Source organism: Arvicanthis niloticus, chromosome X (assembly GCF_011762505.2).
Source record: "Arvicanthis niloticus isolate mArvNil1 chromosome X, mArvNil1.pat.X, whole genome shotgun sequence".
NCBI classification, from domain to species: domain Eukaryota; kingdom Metazoa; phylum Chordata; class Mammalia; order Rodentia; family Muridae; genus Arvicanthis; species Arvicanthis niloticus.
The window spans coordinates 102,559,969-102,576,685 of record NC_047679.1 but is presented as its reverse complement, the minus strand read 5'-3'; the positions used below and the strand labels follow the sequence as shown (position 1 = coordinate 102,576,685).

The window sequence follows — 16,717 nt, the reverse complement described above, 5'->3', positions numbered from 1 at the left end:
TTTTTTGAGGGCACTTGAAATTCAATAGATTATTCCACATGGAACTAGAAAGTTTTAAATGATACAAACACACACACACATACAATTACAATTTATGAAAGAATTTTTCAGATTCTTAGCTTTACATGAGTTCTTAGAGTAAGGTTTAGCCACTCAAGAAATACTTTTAATGAAGTCATAAGCCTTTCATAAGTGATCCAAAGTAGTATTTTTGTATAGTAGCTGATTTTATAATTTTAAGTAATATAGAAAATCTATTACCATTTGAATGACTTGGGATAAAGTTTGCCTCGCTGTTTCTGGGGCAGCTTTTACCTCCTAGAGGTTTACTGTAAGATATGTGTCTGTCTTTCATGTTACCTTGTTACTTGTACATATAAAATTGTTTCCTTGATTTTTAAAGTTATACTTTGCTTCCCAAATTTTCTTTTTTAAAAATTATTCGGTATATTTTACTTTCCAATTCATAGTAAAGTAATGCATAGATTTAGTTTTTAATGAGATTAAGAGATGACTAACCTAACATAGGATCCATATATCTTGTCCGTTCCCTTTCCACTTTCATTTTCACCTCACATAGTTCTACTTCTGATCAGTTGTGTTTTGGTATAGCAGTACTAGCAGCTACATAGGATGAAGAGAGTGCTAAAAACATGCTTCTACGACAACCAAGGCTTGATTTGGAGAGTTGGCTAGATTTCTTTACTAGAACTTAATAGTCTCAGTCTAAAGAAATAAAATCAAACCAGTAACAAAATCCTACAGTGTTACATATAGATTGTTCTGTCATATCATTATTTGGCAAGTAATGTGTTAAACATTCATTGTAGATGTATACAAATTGGAAAAGGCATCTAGTTGGAGATGTACTAAAAATGATTATGGACAGAAATAAATAGCTTGAGATTAGTAAGCAAACCTCATTACCGAAGTAGCATATAAATAACAATAATAATAGAATAGGAGTCTACTGGAAAGTGAATCGCAGAGCTGAGAGATAGTTTAGGTGCTGATGGCTCTCAAAACTTGAGAATTTTAAGATAAAAGTAATTAATTGTTCTAGTAAGGTAAAAGGGATGAAAGTTAGGGACTACTGGTGGCCACAGAACCTTCGGTTGCTGTATGGTAGGATATAATTGTGATGATTATGCAGCATGCTTAGAATGCCTAAACAAAGAAGTATGAATTCTACTCAGTAGGTGATGTAGTAAAAGGTACTGTCACAATTATTAGAAAGACAGGGAGGAGAAAATTAATTGCTTTATTTCTAAACCTAGAATTGGATTGTTTATCAGTTAACTACATTGACTACTAACTGACATTGACTGTCAATAGTGAAATATTTCAGTATTAATGTCAGAAGTTCTAGAGAAGTTTCTTAATTCCTTACAGTACAGAATTCAAGTAAGCATTGAAAAAATGTCTTTTTTTGGAGTGTATGGGGGTACTCTAGTAGTAGGAGAAATAAAGCAGTACTTTAATGAAATTGTTGAGTGTTAAATATATTATTGAATTTATCTTATCTAGTCCATAAATGATATTAAAATATGGGGAAAATGTACTAAATTTCACAATTAGAAAAACATTTTAAGTGTCATTTAAGGCATACCCAGTAAAAGTATCCTTTAGATAGTACTTTAAGACAATAGGTTATTCTCTTAATTTTTGTTATCAATAAACACTTTGACTGTTTCAGTCACTCTTCAGCTTTTAAACATAGATTTTTTTTTTAAAGAATCCACTCTGTTGCTTTGATAACATTTCTTAGGCAACTGAATTCAAAAGGTTTGGTGGTGTTTAAAAATAAGTGTTTAAACTTCAAATTGATGGTTCTTTTTCTTGCATTTCTTAGATTATCATAGGATTCCTTACTGTAAAATTATTTCACCTTGCATTCACTGTTCTGTTTCTTCCTAGGATATATCTAGAATTAGCCGCATAATGAATTCTATTCATTATTCTTTGAACGTATCAAATGAAACATAGACTTGTACCACAGTTCTAAATGCCATAAAGTTAGGCATCTGATTTTTTTCTGACTACTTCCTAAACATTTTCTTTTATAGTAGATTTCTATATTTCCAACTTTCAGAAGTAGGATTTTTCTCTCATTTGGAATTAGAATAACCTTAATGTTTAGCTGTTTTATCACTAGTAGACCTTCTTACGGAGAGTATTTGTTCTGTCACTTTTTAGTCTTCCGAGTCTAGTCACCATCAGCTGACCTGACTGACCTGGGCTGTTTAGAACCAGTGAGACAGAATTCACAGTTGTGATTATTTGATAGAATTGTGGTACTTTTACAAGTAGAGAATATGCATCAGTCTTTATATTTCCAAAAGTATTTGAGATAATCACTGCCTGGTTTATATCTATGCAAAATGGATGTACTAGCAAAATCATGGCTAGGTTTTATTTATACCTTTTTTGCCCATTGTCATTGACTGCTTATTAGTAGATGGTAAGACTTTTAAATATCCTGACTGCATAGGGATTTGTTTTTGTCTTTTTCAGCAGAGAAAGTCTTGTCACTGTTTTTTACATATGAACTCCTATATACTAGAGTGACAAGGAGAATGCTAGTTTGTGAATTTACTGGAAATGTTACTTGAGGCAGTAATGAATTGAGTTAAAATGGGATTCTTTATAATGCCTAGGGTTAAAGCCTTTGTAAATATGTTACATTCTTTTATTTTGGCTCTCATAAAACAAGTAGATAATAACTAGTTTTGACTTTATATATAATTACCTATTATCTTTTGTTTAGTAAACAAAAATACCGATGGCTGCCATTACTGGAAAACTAATAATCTTTAGTAATATTGCCTTAATTTTAACAGCTCTACATTAACCATAATCCTCCACCACTGTCCAAGAGTAAGGAGAGAGAAATGGACAAGAAAGATTTGGACAAGTCAAGGGAAAGATCCAGAGAAAGAGAGAAAAAAGATGAAAAGGACAGGAAAGAGCGGAAAAGGGTTTGTAATTTTTAAAAATTAGCTTGGAAAGCTTTATTTTGTGTATAGTAATGTGTTTTTCTGCTTTTAGAAAATACTGCTTTATTCCACAGCAGTCTGTTTTAAGTTTTAGCTGGTATTTTCATCCTAAAGTGTGTTTGTATCTTCTATAGTAAATAAAGAACTTCAGCTTAGTAATCATGCCATTTTACCACATATGTGGCACTGCAAATATCCTCCAGTGCTAGTTAGTGATGTCTGTCTTGTATAAAAGTAATACTTCAAAACAAAATAAAAACTACAACCGTTGATCAATGTAGTTCACAATTCTTGATTCTAGGATCATTCAAACAATGACCGTGAAGTGCCACCGGACATAACAAAGAGGCGGAAAGAGGAGAATGGAACAAGTAGGTAGACTTACTAATGCCTTGGAAGCCGTCGTCAGAGTGAACTGGAAAAGCCTTTCATTATTCTCTTTTGTAATTTTAGTGGGGGTTTCAAAACACAAAAGTGAGAGTCCATGTGAGTCTCAATATCCAAATGAGAAAGACAAAGAGAAAAATAAGTCAAAATCTTCAGGCAAAGAAAAAAGCAGTAGTGATTCGTTTAAATCTGAGAAGATGGATAAAATCTCCTCTGGTGGCAAAAAGGTAAATTAGGAATGCAAAGGAACTGTATACTTTTCAGTGTATTTTATTATTCCTTGAGACTGTCATATATGAGTACTATATTTCCATCATTTCCACCCCCAAACTCTTGATTCTGTTTTCCTGTGTCTTTCCCCAACTTCCTCTAAACTTCATGACCTCTTTATGATTATTACTGTTACGTGTCTGCTGAGTCCATTTAATGCTACTCACGTGTATATGTGTTAGGACTGACAATTTGGGATTGGAGAACCGTTCAGAGGGCTTGTCCTTCGAGAAGGCTGGTCTCTGCCTTTCAAAGTAGCCATTAATTGCATGTGGCTCCTCATCTGGGGGTAGGACCTTGTGAGGAAAATACTTACCCTATAAATTCAGTGCTTCAGTGTGTATGTATATATATATTCCTGCCAGATAATCATTTGTTCATTTTGGAATGGGAACAGGAGGATTGAGAAGGGAACAGGTTCTCTGGTTAGAAAATTTGAGCTAGATGTACCTTAAATTACTGTGAACTTAGGATTAGTACACTTCTGAAGTTCTTTTTTCTCCTTTTCACTCTTAGCACTTCAGTTGGGGGGGGGTGTTTCTCAGTATAGCCTTAGCTGTGCTGGAACTTGCTCTATAGCCCAGGCTGGCCTTGAACTCAGAGTTCCTCCTAGCTCTGCTTCCCAAGTACTGGGATTAAAGGCGTGCACTCCCACCACCCTGCTCACCACTTCCGTTCTTGTTCTTTATGTTTACTTTTTCCTCTATCCAAAGTTCTTTGTTTTTAGTTTCTCTTATTCTTGAAGTATATTTATATGTATAAAGTACATTCTGTTATATACTTAATGATTGATACTCAAATCTAACACACTACAAAGTTGTAAACTGTTTACAAAGCGTTATTATAAATGTTAAAAATGTGTAGTGTATTTATAAGTTTTAAAAAGCAGTTTTTAAAAAGTAAATGGTAGATAATTTAATTCTGTATGCCTCCAAAGATAGTCTGTTCCTTTTAATATTTTTCAGTTGAGATGAAGTTCACATAGGATAACAGAATAAAGCAATTAAATCAATAGTGCTTAACCTGTGGGTTGCAGAGGCCCTTTTATAAACCCTTATCTCCAAAATATTTATATTACTATTCATAAAGCAAAATTACAATTACACAAAAATCATTTTATGGTTGGGATCACCACAACATGAAGAACTATATTAAAAGGTTACAACATTAGGAAAGGTTGACAACCACTGAATTAAGTGGTATGTATATTTGCAGTATTGGACGTTTGGTGTTTGTCTGCTTGCCAAATATTTTAATTGTCCCAAAGGGGAAGCATAGGCTCATGATACATTTGCTTTTCACTTGGCCTTCCCCTGTCCTTGGCAACCACTAATCTTTCTGTCTATGTAGATTTACCTATTTTTAATATTTTGTATAAGTAACATTATAAAGTAATATAGTCTTTTGTGTCTGCCTTCTTAGAATGATTTTAAGGTTCTTCTTCCATATTGTAGTATCTACCATTACTTAATATCATATGACCAAGTAATACTCCATTGTGTGAAGATATCACATTTATTTAATCATTCGTTGGTGGATTTTTGTTATGTTTTGAGACAGGGCCTCCCTTAGTAGCCCAAGCTGGCTTAGAGCTTCCTCAGCACTTGAGCCTACCCTCAGACTTTCAGGCTGTCTTCCTGCCCTAGCTTCCCTTGTGCTAAGATTACAGGGTAAGCCACCACACCCAGCCAATTGTTAGATTTTTAGATTGTTTCAGATTTTTGGCTATTATGAATAATGTTATGACCATTTGTGTACTGGTATGAAATAGTTCATTTTACTACCTTCAATTTTCTTGGATATACCTAGGAATATAATTTTTAGGTTATTAGATAATTTTGTTTAGCCTTTTTGGATTGCTGCCAAACTTTTCACAGTGGTTATATAGTTTGCATTTCCACTGGCAATACATCAGGATGCAATTTCTGTTCATCCTTGTCAACATTGGCTCCTTTTTATTTTAGTTTATTCATAGCCATCCTGGTGGATGTGTGTGGTACTCATTGTGATTTGGATTTGTATCCTCAGTGACTAATGGTACCAAATGTCTGTCTTTCCATGTCCTTGTATATCTTCTTTGGAGAAATCTCTTCATATCATTTTCAAAATGAGTATTTTATGACATTCAGTTTTAAGATTTCTTTAGATATGCTGGATATGTGACTGCTATACATTTTTTACAAATATCATTTTCTGTTTTATAAGCTGTCACACTTCCCTGTGGTTTATGAATGTTTTTACTTTTGGAGGAGTTCAATAGTCCTTTCTTTTTGTTACATGTGGTTTTGAAGTCACATTAAGCAAGTTTTTGAAGAAAAGTTATGGCTGGTGGATGATAAAAGGGAATTTCAAGCTGTTTTTTTAAAATGTATTTGATTTTTCCTTTCCCAACTAATTTCATCATTCCTCATAGGAATCCAGGCATGATAAAGAAAAGATAGAAAAGAAAGAAAAACGGGATAGTTCAGGAGGAAAGGAAGAGAAGAAACAATATCCTTTTTGTCTTTATATTTCACTCACTGTAGTAGAAGGATACGGTACTATTTATGTTTAAGAATGAAACTTTTCTTCTATGTGATCGAAATATGCAGGGTCTTATTACTTACTACTTTTTAAAGTGATATCTGTAGTTAACTCTCATGGTATAATCTTGAAAACGAGATTATGAGTTTGTTTAAAAAAACGATTCTGTAGTGACAGATGTTTTATGACAAAAGTTATATAGGCTCCTTGTATTCTAGTAGTTGCTATCCCTTTGTATTCTTACAAGACAAGAAAGAGAAACAGAGAATCCCTTGGTCCGGGGAGGATGGTGACGAGAAGTGCAGAATGATGGGACATGTAAACAGAGATCTCAGTACTTGAGCTTACTAGGTTGATCAGAGCCAATTAGGCTTAGAAACCTAAGGGGTCATACCAAAAGATAGGACACTATTCTTCCTGCCCCAAAGTTGTTTACCCTTAATTTGTCATTTACTCATAAGTCCTCTGACAAGCACAGATAATGAACAATTTCAACCAAGGTGAGTATTTTTCCCCTCCTTTTTATTTAGAGATACACCTAAAGGAGGTCTGCGAATGGTAAAGGAACTAGATCCATTTTGCAGGATACAGCTACTCGAATTTTTATCTGACTGTAACAACAGAGACTTTTTGTGTATAGATAGAAAATTTGCAGTTATTTTAAAGCTCTTTTCACTTTAAGCTTGCTAGCTTGCTGATTAGTTACTCTTAAGAAACCATTAAGATGTATTTAAGAACACCTGGCTTTCTCTTTGCCATCTAGTCCCATCGTTTCTGGAAAATTAATTATGTTTTTAAAGCACCTGTAGCCCAATAAGTGGTGGTATTTATACTTTACAGGTGAAGAAATTAAAACTGAAAAGTTGAAGCAGGTCACAGAGGCATTAGAAAAGAGTTGACACTATGGGCAGAACTTTAGTGTTTTCTGTTCTTTGTGCCTTTTAAGTTTTCGTGCCTTTCTGCCATTGCTCACGTTTTTATAAAGTCAGAAATTACGTTCTATACTTTTAGCTAGATTTTAAATAGGCAAACTTATTTTCAAGGTATTGTATTTGTTTTCTATGGTTCATAAAATGTTTTAAATATATTACATAAATTATATGACCACCATAGTGGACAGACTGTGCATATTCTAATATAGCTTCTTCTTTTTGAGGACTTAAAGTCAGCATCTGAATAGTTACTTTTGGATGGTTTAGAATTATTGAAATATGTAGGATGATATTTCCCCTCCATTAATGATTCCAGTTAGACATATTTGAAGTTGACTTTCCTTTATTGCTCATTGTTTTTTGCTTTCATTGCAATTGTCTCTTCTTAATACTAATAGAGACACCCACTGTTTATCTCCAACCTGAGCTACTTCTAATAATTTATGGAACCTGATACAAGGCAAACTCTACTTAATGCTATTTAAGGGTGAGAAATGTCTGGGAGCTACTTCAGTATATGGTTTAGGATGTTGGTTTTGTCATATTTATTTTAGTTGCAGTGCAGGAATTTGGACCTAATAAAAGGTGTGCTTGGTTCACTCTTTCTCTTTGCGTATTTTGAAATAGTAGAGCGGGATGAGCAAGAATAGGAAAGAACATTTAACATTTAATAGTTTTTCTTCTTATTTTGAGACAGTCTCACTATATAGCCCTGACTGGTCTTGAACTTCCTATGTAGATCAGCCTAGCCTTGAACTCACAGAAATTTCCCTGCTTCTGACCTCAGAGTGATAGGATTAAAGGTATGAACCACCTCGCCTGCTAATAGTCTATTTTTAATTTCTTAATTAAGAAAATTGTAAAAGAAATAGTCTTCTAGGTATCCTTCTGACTTCCCTGGGGAATCATAATATATATTTATATATCATATATAATATATTTTTATATAATATACTGAATACTATGCATACCATATATTGTTTTTTTATTCTAAGCCGTGTAACTTGTTTTTATTTAACATGCTGTTAAAGAAACAAAAACCTTCCTATCAAATTTTCATTTGGAACAGATCAACCATGGTCACTGACAACTTTCACTGTGATCTGTTTCCTCTCAGAACCCAAGTTTGCTTTTTTACACATGAAGGGTTTGATATAGATTTCTATGAGTTATATTTACATTGGCCATGGAGTATCCCTTGGGAACAAAAGGTCAGGGGCAATAGGATTGGAAAGGACTGGCTGTTTGACTGCTGGTCTTGTAGTAAATCTAGAAGCAGATAAGCTTTTACAGGTATATTTAGCTTGCTGACAATTGTGTGTGTCCAACATATTTCCTTCTGGGACAGACTCTTACTCTTGGGAGGCTATGATTGGTTTTCTTCTGGTTATTTTCTGGTTACCTCTGTATTTGGGCTCATTCTGTGGTTGGAGAAGTTTTTTCATTTTTCTTTTTATCAAAAAACCTTATCATTTCCTATGGTAGGCATTTCCATTGTCTGTCTCCAGGGTGTACCAAAGTCTGCCTCTCTTGTTCCCCTGTTAACTTGTTTCCTAAATCTGCAGAAAGAAGAGCTTCCAATACATCACATTGCCATGATTTAATTAGCAATCATGCTGCATAGCAAGCAAAATAATTTTTCTTGTCATATAAGGCCTTAGTTTTATCCAAAGTTTACATTTAGAAAGCATTGTTTTGTTTATTGTTGGTTATTTATTTTATCTGCTCACTGATTTTAAGTTAGTTTACGGAGTCAGCTGAGAAGTTAAATTGATTTGTTGTACCTGTCACCCTGGGTGCATTAGGATCAAGAGAATATCGTACATAAATGTGATTTAGATTACTTTCTTTTTAGAGTCTCTTGTCCTTTCTCCTATTTTTTTAGTTCCCAAACTCTTGTATTTTGTTTTTATCTGCAAGATCTTTGTTCAAATTCTACCTCTCCTTGAACATCACTAGCTGCTTTTGCCTTTAACATTTTCTTTTACTTTAATCTTTAAAAATCCTTGCTTGAAGCTCAGGATGCAGCTCAGTGGTAGATTGTCTGGTATGTACAAGGCCCTAAGTTCAATCCTCAACACCAAAGGGGGGAAAACCAAACAAACAAAAACTCTTGCTAATTAAATCCCTATCTAACAGCCATTCTGTGACTTATTTCTTATTACCTGGTATATGTGACCACAACTCATACCCTCTTCTGTCCATACTTTTAGTTCACTGTATTTCTAGCCTGCCATTCCTGCAAGCCCCAATTTCTTTTTTACTTTTTTACTTTTTTCACCTAATTCTATTTCCTGTAAGTCTGATACCAAAAGTATCTAGTCCCTGAAAAAAAAAATTTGTCTTGTTATGTAAAGCCTTAGTTTTATCCAAGGTTTACATTTAGAAAGCATTGTTTTATTTATTTGTTGGTTGGTTTGAAGTAGGCGCTTACTCTGTATTACAAGGTGGTGTATAACTCACTGTGTAGCTTATCAAATCAATGCCCCCCTCCACCCCCCACGCCCCTACACCCCAGTTCAGCATCAGTTGTGCTAGGATTATATGCATGTACCATTCTGCAAAAACACTATATCTTAATATTCTTTAGCAATTCAGAAGAATCAGCTACTCAGAATTTTAGTTTCATTTGATGAATGGAGACATTTGACATTGTGTTTTGATTTTTTCATGGTAGCAATCAAACTTTGACCTACATACTTTCCCCACAGAACAAGGATTTTGTGGAGAAGGTGGTCAGGGGGAGGAAGAGGCAGGCTGTTTACTCCAATATTCCATACATGGTTAATTTTGTTTCCCTTATAGCTTAGCCCCCTGTAGATATGATTTTATAATTCCTAGTCTAGCCTTTTCTTCTTTCTGGTTTGTACTTGGGAAACTGGCCTCCTAAGCTCTCACAGATTCCTAATTTCAGAAATGCATTGGCATTCCAAGACTTGTCTGAATATGGTAGTAACTCATATTAAGAAATAGAGTATTTGATGAATTTATTCTCAGGAACTAGTCATTACTCATATGTGAGCTTGTCCTAGTTACTAGTTCCCACGTTTGTATGAGTATACTACACATCCACATGCTTTGCTTGTGATTTTTTTGTTATCTGTGATGTTTAGGCATTATATTAACTGTATATGGAAATCTGTATACAGAAATAGTAACTGCAATGTGAAATGATTTAATCAATGAAAACTTTGGTGAGAAACAATACTAGAAAAAAAAAATAAGAGTTTTTTCCCCCTGCTATCAAGCTAGTGGTTTACTTATATACACTTTTTGATAGAAGGGAAACCATACCAATTAATGATTGTTTTATATCCTTGAGGATACTTAATGAGAGAAAATTTACTTTTGTTTTTTATTTTGGTTTACATATAGCAAATCATTTAATATGTATAAATGTCTTGTTAGGAGATCGAAGTGATAGACACACTATTTTCTCTTCATTACCATTTATAGTCTTTGGAAGTACTAGTTGTAGGTCTATAAACCAATACTCATAGGCACTAAGTACCTGAAGCTAGAAAGAATTCTGTACTTCCTTGCTTTTCCTCTCCAGGTAGACACATATTCACTAAGGTGCTATTTTGTTTTGCATTTTTAAGGTCTCTATATTGGGGTAAGGGCTTATAAAAGGTTCTCCTACATTTGCCCATGTGTGTGACTATCCTCTCTGTACATTTTTCATTCTGTCAGGCAACCCTGTATGCAATTAGGTTTCAGCTTAAAAGATTCTCAACTTTAACTTAGTGTTACATTTCACTGACACAGAACATCCCAGGGATTATGTTTGTTTTAAAAGTTTGTAAGGGTACCTGCAGGTGGAATACTAGATTAGGATGCCTGTCCCTATGTTTTTCTCCTTATAACTTCTTCCTTGTGAATGTTCCTTTGATATTCTAAATGTCAACTTCACTATTATATGTGCTTCAGCTTTGGAGAGGGAGAAGGAGAGGGATAAGCATTGAAGGGGTTAGTCACGAAATCTTCAAATGACAGCAAATGCAGGGAACACAGTGCTGTGCTACCTCCTTTGAAGTAGACATTTAACCATGAGTTAGCTACTTTTGGGCAGGTCTGTATTTTAAAATTTCTCTTAAAATTTTTAAAATACCATCAAAAGGCTATTTTAAGAGACATCTGAATATTGAATCAGATAAAAAGAATTGAGAACATTGAGATAGTTACTAATATAAAATGATGTTTATACATGTAATCTTCTCTCAGCAGAATAGAAGGATACTTTTGTTTGACTGTGTTCTATGTGACATTAAGAATACAGTTAATAGCTTCAAAAGAGTATGTGTGATGGACAGCAGACTTTACTGAGCAATGTCAACAAAATCCTAACTGGGAAAAAATAGGGTTCTGTGTCACCTATTTATTATAAGCTAAGTTTGCTTATTTATGATTGTTAACATGTTGCACATTTTAAAAATAACATTATTTAAAATTAACCTAGAAGAATGTTGCATATATTTGATATAAGTTCAGTATTAATGACAATGCAATTGTGTGTGTGTGTGTGTATGGAGGACAAAATCTGAACTCTGAGTTCGGTAGTGCTTTGTCACTATGCCTTCTTAGTGTTTTGGGATTTTAGAGACAGGAACTTTGGAGCTCAGGCTGTCCTAGAATTCTATATAGCACAGGCTAGCATCTAACCCATTGTGATCCTCCTGTTTCATACTCTCAAATTTCTTGGGTTATAAGTATGTTAGTTCATTGAGCTTTGGAATGGATTTCAAGTTGTAACCCTTAAACCTCAGTGTTATTGAAAAAGATTATGTGGACACTGTTGAGATTATGTGACTAACATTGAGTGTCTTCTTTCCACTTGCTCTTGTACTTGCTGATTTGTCATTCCAGGGTGTGGACAGACCCCTAAGCTGAACGTCTCCCCAAGGAGGATGCCAAAGCTCCATGAGTCACTCTCAGAATGACATCTCCCATAATTAAGAGCTTCTGGTGCTGTCCATTTTATGGGAATCTGCTTTAAGTCAGAAGATGCATACACACCACCATCCTTTTGACAAGACATTCCAAAGTCACTGATTTTCAGGACATTATTTTCACTTGCAGGCAATTTCTTGGAGCAAAGTCCCCGTGCATACAGTTTTTATGTGGGATACGCCATCCAGAAGCAGCATCTAGAGGAAAATTCACTAACTTTTAGTTCATCTTTCTTTCTCAGAAAGGAGAGGAAATTGCCTCCTTAAACCAATTCCTTAATGATGTAGATAGGTTGCCGTTGTGTGTGAATTCTAAGTGTGAAAACATTGGGGTGGTTATGTTGTTTGGAGGGTTTTGGCTTCTTATAAAATTTTAATTTTAATTCCAGTTCATGGGAAAGATCCTTGTGTTTTAACGTTAAAAACATTTTTTTTTTATCATTTAATATGTACCCTGAAATATGTCATCAGAATTTTTCTTGTCCTTAAGGAATTCTCATAGTGTGATATGATCATAATTGAGACCCCATTTCTTATTCTGATTATTGTCATATGGATAACATGATGTTCTTTTTCTTTATTGGAACATTACATACACATGATCATGATTAATGATCCATTTCTTATTCTCACCAGTATGGTCATGTGAATGCCATGAAGTTCTTTATTGGAACATTATTCATTTTCAGTCTAAAACCCTGAGATTCAGTCAACATTTTAAAATGGTCAATTCAGTGGTATTTAGTACATTCACTGTGTGGTGCAGTCATCACAGTAATCTAATCTCAGAACGTGCAGGATAGCAGTCATTCTTATCTCTCTTCTTTCTTCAGCCACTGGAAGCTACTGACACATTTTCTGCCTATGAATTTGCCTGTTTTGGGACATTTCATATAAATGGAATTGTGCAATATCATGTCCTAGGGGCCAGGGTTCTTTCAACTACCATCATGTTAGCAAGAGTTATCTATGGTGTAGCATGTGTCAATAATCCATTCCTTCTTAATGGTTAAGTATTCCATAGAATGAACGTGTATCTTGTTTTGTTTACCCATTTATTCATTGAGGGACAGAAACAATTCTACTTTAAGTAATAAAGTTAGAAGGTCAACATTGGTGTATCCAAAATTATAATTGACAACATCAATATTATACACAGTATGCACAGAATGCTGTGTTGAAATGATGTATAAATTAAGTTTTTAGCATTTCATGCAAGTGTAATTTTTTTTCCTTTTTTTTTTTTTTTTTTTTTTTGATTATTGTTTTTTTTTTGTTTTCCGAGACAGTGTTTCTCTGTGTAGCCCTGGCTATCCTGGAACTCACTCTGTAGACCAGGCTGGCCTCGAAGTGTAATTATTTTCTAAGGCCCCTTCTAGTTATGATTTTTGGAACTGTTTGAATGTAGTATATTCATTAATAAATTTTAATGCATTAAGCATTAATTTAAAATTTGAGAACAATGTCAGGCAGATAAATTATTTGCCACATGCTGTAATGATCATGTTTTGAATTTATTTCATTATACAGTATTTGAAAAATGTCTACATAAAGGAAAGGAAATAAGTATAATTGAGTCAATATATTTTTAAAGCAATTTTTATAATTTAGCAGACATTGCATCTTAATATAATTCACTATTAAACTGTGTCCTTGTGAAAAAAAATCGATGTCATTTTCTATTTCTTTTGATTGATCATGTAAAATAGATTCCTTTCCTTTGTTAACTGTTCTGTTTATTTTTGATACATTATTCCTTGCGCCTGTAGAATGTACTTGTTACTCTTTCATCTTTTTCTCTACCCCAGAATCCTCCCACCCTTTCACACACAGAAAATGTTTCAATGTTTCTTAAAATTCATAGTGTCTCAATGATTTCTAAGAATAGACAGAGACACAGAAATATTTCCTCATTTTCTGGGAACTTCCTCCAGGTCTTTGTTATTGATAGAATTCACTGAAGTTTCTTCCTAAATGGTTTTTCCTTCCCCCTTTCTCCTTGATCACTCTCTGGCCTTCTCTCTCTGGCCTCTTCTTGCCTTGCTTTGGCCTTCCTCCTCATTCCCCCTCAGCCACTCCTCCTTGTCTGTCTGTATAACCAGTTTGTTTCTTTCAGGTGGAAAAAATGAAATAAAATCATACAGCTGTGACCAGAATTGTATTTTACTGAGTAGACTTCTGAGAATTGTGAACGAAGCAGGCCCATTTTCAGTTACCTGCTTTATTGCTCCATGCAGAAAACCTAAAACTGTTGTGTTGTATGTTATTGTACTTTAACTTGTTGCTTAATTTCTACATGTTTATTTTCAGTAATGGCTGAAAGTGTTAATTATTCCATATTTTAGCACAATGTGCTGCATATACTTCCCAATAAGCAAATAAGGTTACATGTGTACAGAATTTCACTTTTGATTAAATATTGCCTGGGTTTCAAGTCCCTCTCCCCATTTGAAATGCTTCCTTTTTAATGTTGAAACTGAAAATAAACAGTTACTGAATGATTTTGAATTTACCTCATCTTAGAACTCAGTTTTAATTTATTTGGCCTGTTTTTAATATTAGTCACTAAAAATAAAGTGGAGCACTGTCTTATGCAACGCCTAAGAATCGTTTTATATAGTATGTGTACAACATTAAAACATGTTTTACAAAGAAAAATATACCAGCGCTCACTTGTCCTTTGCCATTTTTTCTTGTAATTAGGAAATCTTGGGGGTAGAAGGGAATAAAAAATTAATTGTGTTTTAATTTTACAGCTACCGGAGCTTTGTATTGCTAAACTTTCATCTGGAAAAGTTTCACGTGACATTTTTAAGAGAATTTTTTATCTACTGAATTCTACCAGTGTAACCATTTTTTCTAAATAAACAATAGTTTTCTCAAATGACTATATCATTGTGTATATTGTTACTTATTTAGCATAACTTAAAAGTTAATTTAATTATCTTTTGGCCCTTAAATTTTTTTTCTGCATGGGCTATATTGTCAAGTAACATCTAGTAATATGGAACCATTGTTAATTATTTTTTTGCACTTGGGGTAAGCTCTGGACTGAAAACATGCCTAATATTATCTATTTTCTCAATATCTTGAAGACTATATCTACACAAATCAGAATTTTCAGAGTTGGAAAAGGTTATACTTTTTAAAAAGAGGATTATGAAGTGATGACCCTATCTTAGAATTGACAAAAGAATATACGTTCCGATGTTCCTTTTTGGGTAATTGTCTTTTCAGAAAATCAGCAGAACAGTTCTTTGAGGGACTGGAGTTGACCTAATATCAAGGGTTTGTTTGTTTGTTTATTAAAAATACTTTATTTACATCCCAAATGTTGCCCTGCTCCCAGTCCCCTCTTGCAGAGTTCTTCCCCCCTCTCATCCCCTTCACCTCTAAGAGAATACCCCACCTCTATATCCCTCACCCTGGTCCATTTAGTCTCTGCAGGATTAGGTGCATCCTCTCTCACTGAGGCCAGACAAGCAGACAAGGCAGCCATCTGCTAAGTTGGGGGGGGGGGGGGCGGGGGGCTGGGACCAGCCCATGTATGTTCTTTGGTTTGGTGGCTCAATCCCTGGGAGCTCCCAGGGGTCCAGGTTAGTTAACATTGTTGGTCTTTCTGTGGGGTTTCAGTCTCCTTGAGGACCTTCAGTCCGCCCTGTAACTCTTCCATAGGGGTCCTCAACCTCTGTCCAAAGTTTGTCTATGGATATCTGCATCTGTTTCAGTCAGCTGCTGGGTAGAGCCTCTCAGATGGCTGCCATGTCAGGCTCCTGTCTGTAAGCACAACATTGCATCATTAATAGTGTGAGGGATTGGGATGGGTCTCGAAATGGGCTGGTCATTGGTCTGAAGTGACTGAAGTCTCTGCTCCAAATTTGTCCCTGCATTTTTTAAAGACATGGTCAATTTTGGGTCAAAAATTTAGGTGGATGGTGCCCCAACCCTTTATTACTGGGGGTCATGTCGGGCTACTGGAGGTTGTCTCTCTAGGTTCCATAACCCAATGGTTGGGCATTATCTGTTGAGGTCACTTGCATTGACTCCTGGATCCTTCCTCATGCTGGGTCTCTGGGACTGTTTAGAGTCTACTCATCCCCAAGCCCTGGCAGGTGCATATTTCCATTTATTTTCCTGGCCCTCTGGGTCTCTCCTGTCTCTCCCCATGCCTGATCCTGTCTCCCTATCAGCCTTGTCCTCTGTTCACCCACCCAGGTTCTTTCCTCCCTCTACCCTCCATGACTATTTTGTTCTCCCTTAAAAGTGGGATTCAAGCTTCCTTATCTGGGCCTGCCTGCCTTTAACTTTTTGGGTCTGTGGGGTGTATCATGGATATTCTGAACTTGTTGGCTAATATCCACTTAGCAGTGAGTACATACCATGCATGCCCTTTTGGGTCTGGGTTACCTCACTTGGGATGAGTTTCTAGTTCAGTCCATTTGCCTGCAAAATTCATAATGTCTTTGTTTTAAATTTCTGAATAGTATTCCATTGTGTAAATAAACCATGTTTTCTTTATCCATTCTTTTGTTGAGTGATATCTGGGTTTCTAGTTTCTGGCTATTATGAATAAAACTGCTATGAACATAGTGGAGCATGTGTCCTTGTGATATGGTGAGGCCTCTGGGTATATGCCCAAGAGTGGTATAGCTGGGTCTGA

The 16,717-nt window shown here is 35.0% G+C and overlaps 1 protein-coding gene across 3 annotated transcripts in view; it reads left to right on the top strand.

The window, feature by feature from the left end:
- Thoc2 (THO complex subunit 2) overlaps positions 1-14,945 on the top strand; it is a 108,967-nt gene extending 94,022 nt beyond the window's left edge. For all 3 annotated transcript variants that reach the window (XM_076918504.1, XM_076918503.1, XM_076918505.1), the window contains 6 exons: positions 2,841-2,978; positions 3,298-3,367; positions 3,450-3,610; positions 6,067-6,143; positions 6,631-6,676; positions 11,975-14,945. In XM_076918504.1, the coding sequence (XP_076774619.1) occupies positions 2,841-2,978; positions 3,298-3,367; positions 3,450-3,610; positions 6,067-6,143; positions 6,631-6,658 (474 nt within the window). In that variant the 3' untranslated portion in view covers positions 6,659-6,676; positions 11,975-14,945. The remainder of the gene's footprint in view (positions 1-2,840; positions 2,979-3,297; positions 3,368-3,449; positions 3,611-6,066; positions 6,144-6,630; positions 6,677-11,974) is intronic.
- Positions 14,946-16,717: the final 1,772 nt, after the last annotated feature.